This window comes from Gadus morhua, chromosome 4 (assembly GCF_902167405.1).
Source record: "Gadus morhua chromosome 4, gadMor3.0, whole genome shotgun sequence".
Lineage (NCBI taxonomy): Eukaryota > Metazoa > Chordata > Actinopteri > Gadiformes > Gadidae > Gadus > Gadus morhua.
This window is the reverse complement of record NC_044051.1, coordinates 34851812-34870123: the sequence shown is the minus strand read 5'-3', so window position 1 is coordinate 34870123 and position 18312 is coordinate 34851812. Positions and strand designations below refer to the sequence as shown.

General features: G+C 41.7%; 2 protein-coding genes across 5 annotated transcripts in view; both read left to right on the top strand.

Annotated features, from left to right (window-relative positions):
• LOC115542270 (protein NLRC3-like) overlaps window positions 1-18095 on the top strand; it is a 28115-nt gene extending 10020 nt beyond the window's left edge. For 3 of the 4 annotated variants that reach the window (XM_030354503.1, XM_030354502.1, XM_030354501.1), the window contains exons 8-11: window positions 2648-2818; window positions 15998-16171; window positions 16331-16377; window positions 16609-18095. In XM_030354503.1, coding sequence (XP_030210363.1) covers window positions 2648-2818; window positions 15998-16171; window positions 16331-16377; window positions 16609-17162 — 946 coding nt within the window. In that variant the 3' untranslated portion in view covers window positions 17163-18095. The remainder of the gene's footprint in view (window positions 1-2647; window positions 2819-15997; window positions 16172-16330; window positions 16378-16608) is intronic. The other variant, XM_030354505.1, reaches the window with a different exon arrangement.
• The window catches only part of LOC115542259 (uncharacterized), a 578272-nt gene that overhangs the window by 479697 nt on the left and 80263 nt on the right, over window positions 1-18312 (top strand). The gene's annotated exons all lie outside the window — the stretch shown is intronic.

The window sequence follows — 18312 nt, the reverse complement described above, 5'->3', positions numbered from 1 at the left end:
CTTCATTCCGACCATATTCCAACCTATAAGCAGACCCACTGCCGGTCAAAGTGAAGGGTTTTGCCCCCGAGGGAGCATCGGCCCTGGAGGGAACGTCTCCCCTGTGCTCCTCCGTCTGGAAGCCGACAGCAGGAAAGGTGTAACACTAACCATCTCGTAGTTGGAGGCAAGAGAGGAGGCTATACGTGCTCCAATAGTGGGAGATAATAATAATAAAGCACATTCATTTGAATAATTTTAGCTTGTTTGTGCCCGTGCCCGCGATAAATCACAGTATAAGCTAAAATCATTCAAATTAATGTGCTTTATTTTTATCTCGCACTATTGGAGTACGTATACTCTCTTGTGCTCTGCCTCCAACTAGGAGATGGTTAGTGTTACACCTTTCCTGCTGTCGGCTCTCTCCAGCTCTCTCCTGCTGTGCTTTCATTAAAATCAAATTTAAAATCCCCGATAGTGATAAGACATCCATTATGTCGCCGCTGGTCCAGAGATGTGTCAGGTGTGCGCGAGAGACATAACGGACACTTTTGTTACTGCCATGTATACAGTACATTCGGATCACATTTTAGGAACAGATCTATGCCGCATAGAAATCTATGCAGATCAGATGTGCCATGTAAACGCGGCTATAGTAACCTCAGCAGACTCTGGTATCTTCCAACTTTCTACTTCCAACAACCCCCTATACGCAGACGCGGTCTGATTCGGTTTTGAAATTCCCAGAAGTCATTGCTTCAGATAACTTTTGTAAACCAATAATACAATTAAAAATACAGGCAGATTTGTTGTATTTCAATGTCAAACAACGCACTTTTTAAACATGATTGAATAAGGCTACAAAATAATGTAGACCGATGTAAATATTAAGGGCAACCATGACTGTAGTATATAGACACTCATATCTGGTATAAATACCAGTGGTGTATAAAGTACTCAAAAGCCATACTTAAGTAAAAGTACAGATACCTTACTGGAAAATTACTTAAGTAAAAGTAAAAGTCACCTTTTAGAATAGTACTTAAGTAAAAGTATTAAAGTATCTGATCTTTACTGTACTTAAGTATCAAAAGTACTTTTCTGATATTAAATGTACTTAAGTACTGAAAGTAAAAGTACAAGTAACTGCTGTCAATAAAAAAGCAAAGGGTCAGAATTTTGAGAATAATGGACTTTATTTCAACTAACACAAACACAATAGGCAAAACTCCACAAGGCCATAAACACTTCCGGTCCAACCTACCTCCAGGACCTCCTCACCGCTCATTTTAAATCAAGGACACTCAAACCTCCTTGCAGTGTTTAAGTGTGCTATACAAATTAAATTAATTATTTATCATTATTAAAACAGCACCGAAAGTGTGTGCGTGTGTGTGCGTGCATGTGTGTGCGTGCGTGTGCGTGTGTGTGTGTGCGCTGGTACACGTTACTTAATATTGATTTTGGTGTCATCCAGGATCGCGGATTTTCGGAAAACTTAAGTCCCTGCCCAAAAAGGGGATTTAAATTAGCTTTGTAGCAAAAATGGCACATATACAGCGTATTGAAGTGTATAAGATAGTGTTGTAATACTGCGTGTACAAACCAGCCGAATACAAATAGTCGAATTTTGATAGCCCTTGCCCTCGTCCTAGCCATGCATTTGTGTGTTGACAGTCGTAGGAGTTTTGATCGACGTAGCAACAGTAACTAAGCAAGGGGGCTTTGCGAACGTGCGCTGGGACAGCTGATTCGCCAAACAGGCTCGCAGTCTGTGTTCTACCACAGTCCCCAACGTTATTCTCATATCTCTCATGATTCATTTTTTTTTTTCTAAAGATGAGTTGATTTTGTAACGAGTAACGAAGGTTTCAAGGGAAATGTAGCGGAGTAAAAGTATCCGTTTTCTTCGCAAAATGTAGCGAAGTAAAAGTAAAAGTACAGAGAAATATAAGTAGTAAAGTAAAGTACAAATATCCAAAAAAACTACTTAAGTACAGTAACAAAGTATTTCTACTTCGCTACTATACAACACTGATAAATACTGATTCGTTTCCTATTACATAGCATGAATAGGGGTTTAGAGACAAATGGCTAGGTTGAAGCTGTTTAACACTAGAGATGCTTGATAGTGGGCCAAGAGATAATGTGGGGCCGCGTTGCGACGAAGCGGCCTCGCGAACCCGACAAGCATGCCGCCCCGTGATTGGCCGGCCCAAACGGCCCACGAGAGGCCGCGGCCCCTCGTGGCCCCTGCGCATCAGATACTTTTTTGTGCGCGCCACAAACTTTCTCGTGAGCCTCAGATATTTTCTCGTGAGCACCAGATACATTCTCGTGCTCACGAGAAACGTTATTATTATTATTTTTTTACCCCATGTCCCTTTACGGGTTCCGTAGAAAGGCAACTTGGAAGCCCAGAAAAAAATCTGTCAAGCGGTGCCCTGATTGCTCAGAAATTAGCCTAGAGCGGTCTAAAAATAAAATTTGTCTCATATAGAGGCAGGCACCATCCCCTAGAAACAGATGTTCTAACTAATAGCCCTCAAATGATAGCTCTCTCAAATTATACCTCCTAATATAACATACAGCACCTTTAAACTAATAATGCATTTCTAATGCATTTGACGAAATTTAATTGAATAATTCCTGTTTATTTTGTGTGAAGGCTGGATGTCTGTAAGCTGTCGGAGAAATGCTGTGGAGCTCTGGCCTCAGTTCTCAGCTCAAACTGTAGAGTGAGAGAGCTGGACTTGAGTAACAATGATCTGCAGGATTCAGGAGTGAAGCTGCTCTCTGCTGGACTGAGGAGTCCACACTGTAAACTGGAAACTGTCAGGTAAATTTTACTCAAAGTGCACACAGTTACACCACAAGGTTCCATATCGGAAGACATTTAAAACATGTCTTCTGGCTTGTCTGCTCGCTGACCCGCTTTAACTTGAAGCACTGCCATAACCAAGTCAGCGTTGAACCAAGAGTGGATCCGAAAAACACTGACTTCCTCCATGCAGGACTTACTTGTCATGTATATTTTATTTTTGAGAGTTATTTGAAATACTGCCTGTGTTCAAACCAATTAGACCGTTACAGAAATTAAATGGTAAATAACACAAGGTTGACTAAATGTTGGGGAGAACTAGCCTGGCTATTGCCAGACCCAGCTCAATCGTAGATTGCACGTTGGTCTAGGGAGGCTGCTGTCATTTCCTTCAACTCAAGAGGCGTGATCAACGGGCGAAGTTCAAATGACTCTGTACGCAATTGGATAGTCCTTCAATGAATGAATGATCTTAATTGTCAAAGTACAGGTTCAGGTACAGGTAAATCTAAATTTGGGAGAGCTCCCCCCTGGTGCTTAAAGAAAAAAGAGAGGACAAGGAACATACATAAACAATATATACAGTATGATAAAGAAAAAAAACAACAACACTTAATATATATCTCACTAAAACTGATTCATCTAATATAAATTAGAGCTGTCAAGCGATTAAAATATTTAATCGTGATTAATCGCATTAATGTCATAGTTAACTCTAATTAATCGCGATTAATCACAAATTATTTTTCTATGCTAAATATCCCTTGATTTTTTTGTCCCATAAATCTTCTCATTTTAATTCTCTTATCAACATGGTGAAGTGCATCGGCTTGCCTTGTGCAAATGATTTTTTATTGATAACAACATTGGCATATACACTGATCAAAACAGGACGATACAAAAAAAGAGCCTATAGTGCAATTAAACGACTGCTTTGAACAAATGTCATTTGAACATAGCAGTCAGGCTACTGCTTCTTTGTTTTGAGCCAAAGAAAAAAAAAAAAAAAAAGTTTTTTTTTTTTTTTAATATAAAATAATTGCGTTAATCGCGCGATAAAAAAATTAACGCCGTTAAATTTGGTTTGCGTTAACGCCGTTAATAACGCGTTTAACTGACAGCTCTAATATAAATCTAATATAAATCGAACTAAAACTTAAATAAAAACTTCAATCCTTCAGACCAACGATCAAAAACCTGCTTGCCGTCGCTTCCCTGTCGTCATTGTGTTAAACCAGCCAATAGCCCGCCAGGGGGAAAAGCCAGCTTGGTGATTGGCTCCAGTAAAAGCAGATCAGACAAAAATAAATGTATTGCTCCTCTCCAGCCCCTGCTTCAGAACGAATTTAAATCGCCGGAGGAACGGGCTGGAGGTACCCAGTCTAGGGGAAAATCTTTTTCTGAAATGTTACAGTGGCCCTTGAAAGCATCAGGGTCGGGCAGTGCCACTAGTACATGGTTGGTTTTGTTTTTTTATTCATGTTTTCACACCTCATAATATCTCCTGCACCCTCTGCAGTTCCTCCGCACCCCCCACTTGTCTAATCCATCCGTGCTGCAACTTGCCATTGATAAATATCAAAATAAACAAAAAAAATAATAAAAGTGATGCAATCTCTCACAAGGCTAGACAAACCTATTGCTAAAGCTAGCAAGCTTGTCACGTGTTTTGGAGGATTGAAGGGAGCGGGGATATTATTATGTACGAAAAGATTTGATATGATCACCAACATATTCCTGTTTATTTTGTGTGAAGGCTGAATGGCTGTCATCTGTCAGAGAGATGCTGTGAAGCTCTGGCCTCAGTTCTCAGCTCCAACTCCTCTAAACTGAGAGAGCTGGACCTGAATACAAATGATCTGCAGGATTCAGGAGTGAAGCTGCTCTCTGTTGGACTGGGAAGTCCATACTGTACACTGGAAACTTTAAGGTCAGTTTTACTCACCCCCCTTCCCACCGCACCCATATATGGGACACTGGTTGTTAGGAGGTTAACAGATTAATATCCATATAAGTTCCCAGGTCTAATTGAACTCGATATGTCCTCTTCATATGAATAACTCCAAAGACTGTATATTCATGTTGCCATAACAGTATAAGGTATATGTTATATTCTTACAGTTTGAGAATAATGGTATAAGGTGCCTTTTGTATTACATTATAATTCTACTCAGTATTATGTAGTCAGACAGTGGGGGGGAGTTTGGAGTTCAAAGTTTGGTTTCAAATTCTATTTTTTTGTTTCAAAATCAAGCTGACATCTAACTCTTAACATCATTCCTTAACATTCAAAATGTGAAAAGTAGTACATTTTCAATTCTCTGAAAATATTTAAACAAGGGAGTGATATGTGATATGTGATAAATTATCTCAGAAATGATTTTGACATGATTACTAACATATCCCTGTTTATTTTGTGTGAAGGCTGAATGGCTGTCATCTCTCACAGAGATGCTGTGAAGCTCTGGCCTCAGTTCTCAGCTCCAACTCCTCTAGTCTGAGAGAGCTGGACCTGAGTACCAATTACCTGCAGGATTCGGGAGTAAAGCTGCTCTCTGCTGGACTGGGAAGTCCACACTGTACACTGGGAACTCTCAGGTCAGTTTTACTCAATGTATAAACAGTGAGGTTCCAGAACACAAGGTTCCAGATCGGAAGAAATTGAAGACCTCTTAATTACAACACCCTCGTTTAAGAATGTCCTCCGATATTACGTCTAAAAATATCAGTTTATAACTCACAATATGCGATGACCCCATTCATGTATGATTGGAAATGTTAAACCTCGTGGTTTAGGCGGATATTCTAATACAGTTGTTCTCACTTCCTTCTGTTATATCTCCCCTTTAACAACATTATTTTATTCTGACCCCCCTACAACTCATATCCATAAAAGGAAATTGATAAAAAGGATAAGTAATCCTCTTTTCATCTCTCAGAAATGTCCCCACATGAATGATGTGCTCCCACCCACTCACACAACGCAGTCACCGTGGGGGGGGGGGGGACTGATTATACCAATGTTTAAAAGAGGAAAAAACTAATACAAGAGATCAAGAGTCGTTCAGAACAGTGTGTGTGTTTTTTCTTTGCATGCTCTTGAATAGCACTAGCGCTGCGGTGCAATTTCAGTGAAACTTTGCACAATATACAAACACCTTTAAAGTTTTATGATCATTTGAAACCCCCCCATATGTTCAAAGGCATTCTGTCCTTTCTCCTACGCAACGCTGCCTGACGCATCTCGTCGGACCGTAAATTTGGGTTTAGGGTTCTTTAGTAAAGCTTTATTAGAGCTTTTTCTTAAAACTGTGTTTTTAAGGGAAACTTTATTTTATTTAAAATTATATTTTGCTTTGTATGTGACATTTAACTAATAACCTTGTTTAATAACATTGATAATGTTAAAGAGTTGACGTTATAATAAATTCCAACACACTAAACATTGCCGTGTTTATTTTGTCTGAAGGCTGATTGGCTGTCATCTGTCAGAGAAATGCTGTGAAGCTCTGGCCTCAGTTCTCAGCTCCAACTTCTCTAGTCTGAGAGAGCTGGACCTAAGTACCAATGACCTGCAGGATTCAGGAGTGATGCATCTCTCTGCTGGACTGGGGAGTCCACACTGTACACTGGAAACTCTCAGGTCAGTTTATAATCTTACTACTATAATAGCAGGCCTGTTGCATCAGTTACTCAAGTTACTCAAGTGCCCATGTGCCAAGCACGAAAGCATATATACACCGCAAGCACGCACATGCACACAAACATACACGGAAACGCACACACATGCGGACACACTACACACAGATACAAGCACACGCACACACTGCATGTCAACACAAAGGCAGGGACACATACACAGAAGCGCACACACACACACACACACACACACACACACACACACACACGCACACGCACATGCACAGGTAAGCCGTTTAACGGCTCCGCCATCTGCACAAGCGCAGGTAAGAACACACACGCAAGCACGCACATGCGCTCAAACATACACGGAAACGCACACACTCAACACACACACGCGCACACACCGCATGTCAACACAAAGGCAGCGACACGTACACAGAAGCGCACACACGCACACACAGTTACACACACACACACACACACACACACACACATGCACAGGTAAGACGTTTAATGGCTCCGCGATCGACACACACGCAGGTCAGAACACACGCACGCACACGCGCAAAGGCCGACCGGCATATCATCACACAAGTGATTTGATCTTAAAGAGACAGTTTGCCTATAACACAACAAAAACATGTCAATAACACAGAAGGCTATGGTGAATTAGTTCTGTAGAGTCTACCACTGTACTCTACTCCTTGGGCCTCCCGAAATGTCTTTACACTTTGCTGCTCAAACTTAATATTGCACACCTCCTTGAGCCTCCCTCTTGCGTTATTGATATCCCCCTTCCCCCCTGAGGACTGTTTTCGTTGATTTATTTTTCTTATGTTTTGTGTGTATGCTAGTATTCACCATACTGTGTTATTGATGGCTAAGATGGCGGATGGTGCGTCCCATGGCGCAGTAGCTCCTGGTTTCAATCACCGGCCTCGATTAAAGCCTACAATTAGTAGTAATTGTGGAGGATGAATTCTTAAACTTCCTAGCGGTTAAAATTAAAACGATGACCCAGGATGATCTAGTTCTTGTTGCCTCAAACACATTTCACTCAGAATGGATCGAGACTTGCAAAAAGGCGTTGTTTGAACTCTGTCCGGAGACAAAGCAAAGGTGTGTGGCATTCAAAGGCAACCAGAAGGACGCAAACAACATTAAAAGTTGCTTAAAAGTGCTGAATGAGTGCGGAGAAGACATCCCCCGTTTTGTCTCTCACTACCTGGACGAGCTGCCACCTGTGACGTTTAGCAACCTGGATGTGTCTAACCTGCTGAGCAGAATGGAGCGTCTGCACAGCGAGGTTTGCGCACTAAGACACACAGTAGAAGTTCAGGCAGAAATCAGCGAGGACCTGCGTACTATGGCTGTAACAATGGACAACCGAGTTGCTGCCGTGGAGGGCCGATTGAAGCCGGGTGATGGCGGAGGACTGGCTGTATCGGATGGCCCTGCAATCGGCGGTGGAAGTGGTCCGCACGATGGCCCTGTGAATGGCGCAGCGCATGTTGCGAGCGCACCCGGCACCTCCGTTGCAGGTGAACCCGCCGGTGTTGAACCTGTTGCTGCAGCAATAACCGTGACTACCTGTATGAGTCCTGGAAAAACAGCACCGAACTTGCCAAGATGGAGTCAAGTCGTGAAACAGGGCCGAGGTCGGAGCAATAATCCCGAGGGCCAGTCGGTCTTATTAAAACAGCGTGCTGGAAAACCAAATTCTCCCCAGACCTAGATGCTGAGACACTGAGTATATATCTTACTGAACAACTTGGCCGCTACTTTAATTGTCAGCGTATTGCAGACATGGGGGACTCGAGTCACATGACTTGACTCGAGTCAGACTCGAGTCGCAAATTTGAGGACTTGAGACTTGCTCGACTAACACTGATAAAAGACTCGACTTGACTTTGACTTGGTCTTCATGACTTGAGACTTGACTTAGACTTGAGACAGATGACTCAAAATGACTTTTTTAAAGTAAGATTAAATGTTGGATATAGGATTTGCGATACACCAGCCGATTTTATAAATACACATCTCAAATGGTCCTACCCCCTCTCGTTCAACGCTGACTCTGACTCCACCCATTCCAAGTACATGGACGCGCAATCACGCAAGAGCGCAAACACAGATGCGCGAGAGTGAGCCAGGCTAGCTAGGTTGGAGTTTATGGTTGTCTTCTAGTGCTAGGTCCAAATGTGGATTAGCTAGTTAGCTAGCTCCAGTAGCTACCGCAGGATAACAACAAACAGAAGCTTGCTCTGGGTCACGAGCTTTGAGTACGGGCTGCACGTGCACGAAGGGGTCACTCGCGGGGAGCGGGGGAGGGGGAGTGCAGTACGACCGTTTGATTGACATACTTACTGTCCAATGCCACTCGGTGGTTCTGAAAATCATTGGCTGGAGTTTTTCGAGCCCTTCCCGTTCCACAGATGATTGAATTGTTTAATTTTCATGTCAGTAGGCTACTTCTAACTCAGTGGCTGTAAGTGGGTTATAATAATGATTTCAAGTGATTTTCAAGTAAAATTACACCGTCAGAGCCACAGCGTCAGACTGGGCTGTTCTCAGCATACCGCAAAAAAATTAAGAGGGTTCAAGTTCCAGTCCCCAAATTCAGTTGAACCACTACCTGGACATTTGTGATGGACAGAGCTGCCTTCAGTTTTGGGCCTAATTCACATAATGGTTTTGGAATGTTTTGAATAGTTTGAGTTATTGTTAATGTTAAGACATTGTTATTGTTAATGTTGAAATAAAACTCAACTTATGAACCACTCACTCTACCGATTTTTAAATGTGGAAACTGGGTTAGATGATCAGATTTTTGTATGACTTGACTTGTGACTTGCTTGACCTGAGCAATGACTTGACTTGTGACTTGCTTGATTCTCACCACAGTGACTTGGGACTTGCTTGAGACTTGAAGGTTATGACTTGAGACTTGCTTGTGACTTGCACATGAGTGACTTACCCCCACCTCTGGCGTATTGTCACTGCAGGCAATAGATATAGCTCGTTTAAAGTGTGTGCTGAGTGCGATGAAGTTGCGGAGATGTACAACCCAGAACTCTGGCCTGAAGGCTCGCTTGTGAGGAGATATTATGAACCTCGTAAAGGGGGAGTGATAGGTGCTGGCGCAGCTAGGTCGGTTTCTAGTGCAATTGTACCGAATGGGTCTACGGATGCAATGCTCAGCTAAACTGTGGGCAAACTTTATGCAAGTTGGATCATATAACTGTCGCGGGCTGCGCCTGGGTAACAGCGAAGGTGATAGGAGCTGACGTATAGTAGTGGACAATTTGCTGCAACATTGTGACATTTTATGTTTGCAAGAAACTTTTCTACCAAAGCAGGATTTGGGAAAGTTGAACTGTTTTAATGACAATTTCCACGGGGCTGGCGAGTCCACAACGGACCTATCCTTGGGAATAATGAGAGGGAGGATAGCAGGGGGCGTGGCTATCCTCTGGCACAAAAAGCTGGACTCTGTCATTAAGGTCATCAGGCTTGAAGTTGACTGGTGTATTGCAGTGCGCATACAAATAAATAACAAGGAGTTCAGTATTCTAAATGTATACACACCATATGAGTCGCAACAAAATGAAGATGAATATCTGAATAGGCTTGCTTTTATAAATTATTTTATTTCTGATAATCATTCCACAAGCGTCCTTGTAGTGGGTGATATGAATGCTGACCTTACAGACAAATGTTCCTTGTTTGCTAAGCATATGCTACAGTTCTGTGACGATAACAATTTAATTGTGTCCAGCCAAATGTTTTTACCTGCTGATAGCTATTCTTATATAAGCGAGGCTTGGCACACAACATCATGGCTTGACCATTGCATTAGCACTGCTGATGCCCATGAAATTATAAGATCTATTAAGATTGTGTATGAGGCGTCCATGTCTGATCATATTCCTTTTGTTGTGTCACTAGATTGTGAGAGTCTCCCTGAGATGTCTCAGGAGGGTAAACATGCCTGTAAGGCCAAACTGGATTGGGCCAAGCTCACAAATTAGGATATTTTAACATACTATGGGAAAACTGATATCCTTCTTAGTGCTGTATATTTACCGAGAGATGCAATTATGTGTTCTGACGTAAACTGTAATGTAATTTCTCACCGTAAAGATCTCTGTGCTATGTACAATGATATTGTTGGAGCTGTGTATGAGGCCAGAAGGTCATATCATAAGTATTCTAAAAGGGGAAAGTCTGACACCAAGCCAGGTTGGAAAAAGCATGTTGCTGCTCATCATGCAGAAGCTAAAGAGGCATATAAAGCTTGGGTTCAGGAAGGCCGACCTAGACAGGGGCCTGTCCTGGATTATAAAAAGTTAACTCTTTCAAAATTTAAATATGCAGTTCGTTAATATCCAAAAATGAACAAGTTATGAGAGCAGACTCTGTGGCTGAAAAGCTTCTAAGTAAGAATGTTGTTGAATTTTGGAAGGAAGTGAGAACTCTTAACAGGAGCAATACATTGTTGCCTAGCACAGTAGAGGGAGTCTCTGGAGCTGATAAAATCCCTGATTTGTGGAAGCAGAATTACTCGGCTTTATTTAATTGTGTAAAAAGTGACCCTTATACAGTTGGCAATATTTCCAATAGGGATGCAGTAGGAATCACAACACATGAGGTTTTTGAAGCTATCACAAAATTATCTGTGAATAAAGCAAGTGGCTCAGATCAGATCACTGCAACGCACCTCGGGTTTGCTAGCCCGAAAGTGGCCGCTCTACTTGCCATATGTTTCACTGGCTTTATGACGCATGGGCTGTTGCCCGACTCTATGTTGGCCGTAACTCTTGTGCCTGTCATTAAGAACAAAGCAGGCAAGATTGGGAGCATGGACAATTATAGGTCAATCGCACTGGCAAGTGTGATTTCCAAAGTTCTGGAGAGTATTCTTTTAGATCGATTTTGGTTTCAAACCAAAGCATGGCACTGAGTTGTGTATTTATAGTTTGAAAGAAATAGTAGAAATGTATAGAGGGCAACATTCCTCTGTTTTAATTGGAGTTATTGATGCCTCTAAGGCCTTTGATAGAGTCAATCACCAGAAGCTGTTCACAAAATTAAATCAAAGGGGTGTACCTGCTAGCATTATAAGAATACTTGCATACTGGTATGCTAACCAGAGTATGCAAGTCAGATGGGGTAGCAGTGTCTCTGGTCCTTTCAGTGTTGCTAATGGAGTTCGACAAGGGGGGCTACTGTCACCAGCCCTCTTCAATCTGTACATGAACGATTTATCTGACCAACTGAACGATTGTAGAACGGGCTGTATGATTGGTAACACGGTGATTAACCATTTAATGTATGCGGATGATTTGGCCATTCTCTCTCCCAGTAGTGCTGGGTTTCAGCAGTTGTTAAATGTGTACAGAATATGGTGTCAAACATGATGTGCAATACAATTCAAATAAGAGCAGTGTGATAATATGTAGGGCGAAGGGAGATAAGGACCTCCACTTTCCACAATTTTATCTTTCTGGGGAAGAGCTTTGTGTTTGTTATAAAGTTAAGTACCTCGGGCACTTTATAACAGATCAAATGTCTGACGATGACGACATTTTAAGACAGTGTCGTACATTATATGCCCAAGCCAATATGTTGGCAAGAAAATTTCATATGTGTTCTGATCATGTTAAAATATGTCTATTTAGAGCATATTGCACTCCCCTGTATACTGCCCCCTTATGGGGTAAGTTCAAAAAATCAAGTATGCACAGACTACAAGATTGTTTTAGGATCTTACTTAAAAGACCTAGGTGGAGTAGTGCAAGTGAGCTATTTGTGAATGCAGGAGTTAACACCTTACAAGCTTTATTGAGGAACCTTATGTACAGATTTATCTGTCGCCTGAATAACTCAAAGAATGAAGTCATAATGCTGCTGTCAAACCCAAGTTATAGCGCAGTACGCTACCAGTCATACCTTTGGAGGCATTGGTATAAGTGCCTTTTATAATTGGTCGTTATGTTTTTATTCTTATTTATGTGTGTGTTGTCCATTTCTTGTATTGTATGTTTTTAAATGGACCTTGAGTCTAATAATAAAAGGTTGATGATGATGATGTGACTGTAGGATACTACTGCCTGTCTTGGCCAGGACACGGGAAGAGATGTTTATATGTAATCTCAATGCTGATTATTATTTTCAACTAACCAATAGAAGTTGCCTTGCATTTTAAAATGTCAATCCGTTTATCAGCCCTAAATAACAGTAAAAGCTACTTAATAATTGATTTGCATGCGTAGTATTCTACACTTTACATTGAACAATTTCCCCGGTTAATGATAGCTAGAGGTCGAAAACTCTAGTAATTATAATACCAACCTCTTCTTAAAATTAAATTGAGCTTAAAGGAGACATATTATGGTGTTTTCCCAACAAGTGAACATAGTATATGAGTTCAAGAAAACATGTTTTTGAAGCTGTTTGCTGGAAATAGCATTTAGGAAAAAAAATCTCGTCTACCGCTATTCCCCTCTGTGTCAGTCCCTTCAGAATGCGCTTTTTCTGGTGTCTGTAGCTTTAATGCAAATGAGCTGCTGCCCATTGACCAATGAGCTGTCAGAGTGAACCACTGCATGGAGGAGATGTGATTGTTGCCATTCGCGGACTCCTGGAGCTCTCTGCCGCCGAGGCTACGGCGGCAGTCAGGCAGCTCTGGCGGTGGGAGCTCGGCCGCAGTCCGGCCGAAGCTTCTGCAGCAGTCCGGCAGCTCTGACGGGGGGAGCTTGTGAATAAAGGTTACTACCGTGTCAGAGGTTACTACCTCTGACACTAACCAAGTACATTTTCATTTTTAATCGTAATTATTGAGAAAGGAGCTCAATAATTTGCTTCACACACTGAGCAAAACATGTGAGTTTGAACCTCTGAAAGACTCTCTCGTCAGAGATAGGATAGTCTGTGGAACAAATGACAATGTTCGCAGAGAATGACTATTATCTTCGGCATTTGGCCTGCGGCCTCGTACCTACGACCGAATCACAGCCGTGCTGATATTCAGTACAACAGCGCTCCCTCTCGTGTGATATTGCTTCAGTATACTTAAGCATACTGCAGTAGCTCAGAATGAATATCTAGGAAGGGTTGCAGAAGTCCCAGCTTTCACTTACCTCACAGACATCACCTAATGATTTTAGTAAATGGCCCTTAGTCGTGAACTTGCAGTGATGCAAGTTGATCAATGGAGCTCCAAAATGTTGTTCTGACACAGGCATTTTGTCCCCATTAAAACAATATACTTTACAGCTTTGTCTCAATAAAGTATCAATAAAGTTGAAGTCGAATAAACTTGGTTATTATCTTTAGTTCACAGATTTTCTCGATTGTATACACACAAAAAATGGAACTATACACACAATTCTGAAAACTTGAAGCTCATGTATCAACTACAAGACTCAAGACTGGTAAACTCTTAAGCCCAATTCCACTGTTTTCACACATATAGAAATTCTAAATCCAATTTTTGCAAAACTAAGCACAAATCTCATAATTTAGCACGCTTGGTTCACCTGGAAACACTGGCCTTCAAAACACAACAACTCACTACCAATAAGTCTAACTAACGTCTCACTTGTTCAAACTCAACTGCATAAACACTTCAATCATGTGCCAGAGCATAAAAGAGGCCTCAGGTATGCTATCTGTGTTGTAGATATGGTCCAGGGGCGTCAGCTCACCCAATACCATACAGGGGCACAATAGGGCACCAAATAACAATGCAAATTTTTTTTTAGATCAACAGGTCCAGCTTAAACAGTTATCGCTACAGTTTAATATATTAGCGAACTGTCTGGCTACTATAGCATAACGACAGACGTGACCACATTAGCTAATAACACCACTTCAGGGACGCCCCTTCACCTTATTTGATGAAAGGCATACACATTTGTTAGACATTCTATGCTTCCAGAGGATAAAAATGTAAGGCTTACTGTTTACTTCACTTCACGCCGGCCGGAGTGAATGGTCGCTGACGCTGTGCTGGACAGGTTCAAAAAGTCGATATCAAGGAGAATGATTCTCTCCTCAGTGTGTGCATTCGTCACGTACATTTCATTGCAGCGGCCGGCCAATGAGGGGGGCACCATGCATTCTATTGACGTAATTCAAATAGTAAATTTCTTCAGGGTGTCAAATTTTGTGCAATCAATGTTTTAGTGTGTCTTTACTAGGAGGACTAGTACCGTGTTTCTTAAAGATAGCCTAAGATATGACAAACTCCTGGCTCTGTGTTACAGGCAACTCTCCGGCTGCAACATGCTCCGAGTGGCCGCAAGTGGATTCTAATTACTCTGTCCGTATGTCGGACTTAAATTCTAACGAAAGTGGTATTCTATAGGCCTATTTTAAGAAAAAAAAAATGCAAGCATGCATTCTGTAGATTGCCAGATGAGTCAGACTTAAATAAAAAAATATATATAAATAATAGGTATAAATTAATAAATAAATTAAAAAATCAGTGCCCCAGGCATACCCAGGCACCGCAGATCCACAACGGGGCACGTGCCCCGGTGAAAAGGGTCTGCCGACGCCGATGATATGGTCCTCTGGCCTGATTGGAATCGGAGGTGGGATACAGACTGATTTACATGTAGATCTGTTTCACTTGTATTTTTATTTTTATTTTTTGTTAGCCTACGAAAAGCAGTTCATGCAGTCAATTCAGCTGAACATTTTACTGTATTACAGTAACAAATAAATATTTGCTTTGTTACCTTTTTGTACTCGTCCACTGATTTCATCATTACACCCCCCGAAAATATTTTCTTACTGTAGTGTTCTTCATTATACTTATCAGTGCAATTTACTGTACTGTAATTTGCCAAAATAGGTAACATTGGTGTATTGTCAGAACAATGTTGGAACGTTATCAACTATAGGTGTACAATATACCCCTGGGAAGCTGGGATTGTGAGTTTACCCCATTGGAGCTCATTGGATAGACAAATCTGCATTGTATCCTATGGTGATTCGATTGCGTCAATGCAATTTGTATATGATATATTCACAGTATTGTATTACAATATGACAAGTCTTTATACTATACGTACCACCTAATTGCAACTTTAAAAAGAAAAAGATATTTCTAAACAATTTTATACATTGGAATATGTAACATGGCCTCATGAAGCCAAAACATATGTAAATAGTATTTTGATGGAAGTGTTTTCAATTGATCACACCAGTGTTTATTTGATGCTCTCTAAGAGATGTTCATTTGATAGTTGTGTTTACTGTTTGGTGGAGAAAGCAGTTTTGAGAAGAATTTGTGGAGTTTGGACAAAAGGATTAACTCTTCTCAGGTTTGTGCTTAGAGTTTTGAGAAATGAGCTATAGTATCAGAAAACATGTTTAAACGATAAGAAATGCTGTGATACAAACTGACCTCTTTCAGATAGAATAAATAGTGTGTGTGTGTGTGTGTGTGTGTGTGTGTGTGTGTGTGTGTGTGTGTGTGTGTGTGTGTGTGTGTGTGTGTGTGTGTGTGTGTGTGTGTGTGTGTGTGTGTGTGTGTGTGTGTAGGTTGTCTGGCTGCCTGGTCACACAGGAAGGCTGTGCTGCTCTGGCCTCAGCTCTGAGCTCCAACCCCTCCCATCTGATTGAGCTGGACCTGAGCTACAATCACTCAGGAGACTCAGGAGTCACGCTGCTCTCTGCTGGACTGGAGGATCCACGCTGGAGTCTGGACACTCTCAGGTATGGAGAGGATAGCTCACCATTCAGAGACAATGGCTCCATCAAGGATTCACCCCCTGCTAGATGAAGTGGTTTTAAAAAGGAGGGAATGAGACAGCAGATTTGGAATGTTTTCATGTTTAGAAACAATATGCTGCTCTTACTTTAATTACCCCCCAGTGTGGAGGACGATGGAGTGGGGAGGCTGATACCAGCTCTAAAGAAGTGTAAGTGTTGTATAGTTTGTAATCTGTTGATTAATCCTCAACCAACTACTACAACAAACTGTTGATAAAAAGTATATCTGTTGGTGAATCCTCAACCAACTAGAGATAATACAACAAACTGTTGATAAAAAGTCTATTTGTTGATGAATCCTCAACCAACTAGAGATAAAGTGCACCAGAACATAATGTGAAAACATAAAACAGCCTAATCATGTCTTGTTCTCCTTTCAGATGCCTGTGAACTCACACTGGACCCAAACACAGCCTATAAACATCTCCTTCTGTCTGAGGTCAACAGAAACGTGACGCTGGTTAGGAAGGAGCAGTTGTATCGCAAACACCCACTGAGATTTGACCACCAGAACCATGTGTTGTGTAAAGAGGGTCTGACTGGCCGCTGTTACTGGGAAGTAGTGAGGGAAGGAGATGTTTATATAGGAGTGGCATACAAAGGAATCCCAAGGAAAGAACGGAATGCTGAAGGCTGGCTTGGCGAGGACAACAAGTCCTGGAGTCTTTATTGTTATGATGGTGGTTACACTGCCCGGTACAACGGTAGTACAACAGACATACGTCTCCACCCCTCTGGCTCTGACAGGGTAGGAGTGTATCTGGACTGGCCTGCTGACACTCTGTCCTTCTACAGAGTGTCCCCAGATGTAGGAGGGTCCTCAGACACACTGACACACATCCACACCTTCCAGTCCGCATTCACCCAGGAGGACCTCCTCCCTGCGTTTGGGTTATGGGGATTTGGTTCCTCAGTGTCTCTGTGTCGGATATAGCCACACAACACACACATACACGTGTGCATATACAGACACACACACACACACACACACACACACACACACACACACACACACACACACACACACACACGTGTATATATATACGGGCAGACAGGTTTGTATGCAGGATATAAAGCATATCAAGGTCATGTGAGTGTCTCTTGGCTGTTCATTGCTTAGCCATCTCTGTATTCCTACAGCGTTGGAATACGTCGCGGCATGGTGAGATTAAAGGGGGACAGCCCGGTTGAGTGTGGGGGTGATTTTCTAATCCGATAAAGCGTTTGTTTTGGAGATGACCAGTTGTTATCTGGATGCATGTCTGGAATATCCGCTTCTGGACCCCTGGATGTACATGTTTTGCATTGTGTTGTTCTAGCAACAGCTGTTTATGCTCTTAGGAGTCAACTTGGAGATTGTAGTGCTTAATACATACACTCAACAATACTCCAATCTCTTCTGAAAGTCTAGCATGTTGAACTGGGAGAGCAGGTGACTTCTAAGATCTTCCATAGGGTTAGCCTAGCTGGTTTCACAGAGATTTATTTTCAATTATTATTATTTGTTTTAATCTTGATATGATTATTCGTATTGTACTTTACTACAATATTTTGGATAGAGTACTTCATTATAACAACATTTTCAAACTAAAGGGCTCTGATAGCCTTTTCTATTTTGATAAGCGTGTATAACCTGATTTAAAGCTGATTTAATTATATCTTAAAATAGATTCCTTGTGTTCAGTTGGGGGCCACACGGCAGAAGAACATATTCTGTTTTTTAAAGATTTGTGTGCCCCTGTTTATGATTAGTAATGTCTGCTACTTATACTTTTATCATTCTGTTCTGTGCGTACATGTAAGGGTCATATACTCCGTTGTATTTGTTCATAAAGCATTATGATAATAAACAACTCAGTGGATCCAACTAAATCATCTTGTGTGTTCATCCGCTGAATCTTCCCTTTGGTTCAGTAGGAATCCTCCAGGCTGAGCAGATTTTTTCTCCAGAGCTCTCTGTTGGTTATCCTAGCAGCACACCTGTGTCTTTCCATGGTTTGATCCCAGCTGGCCTGTATGGTGTCCCCTGTGAGTTTGGATGCGTGATCAGTCCCTCCCATGGCTCTTCATCAACTCATTGTCGG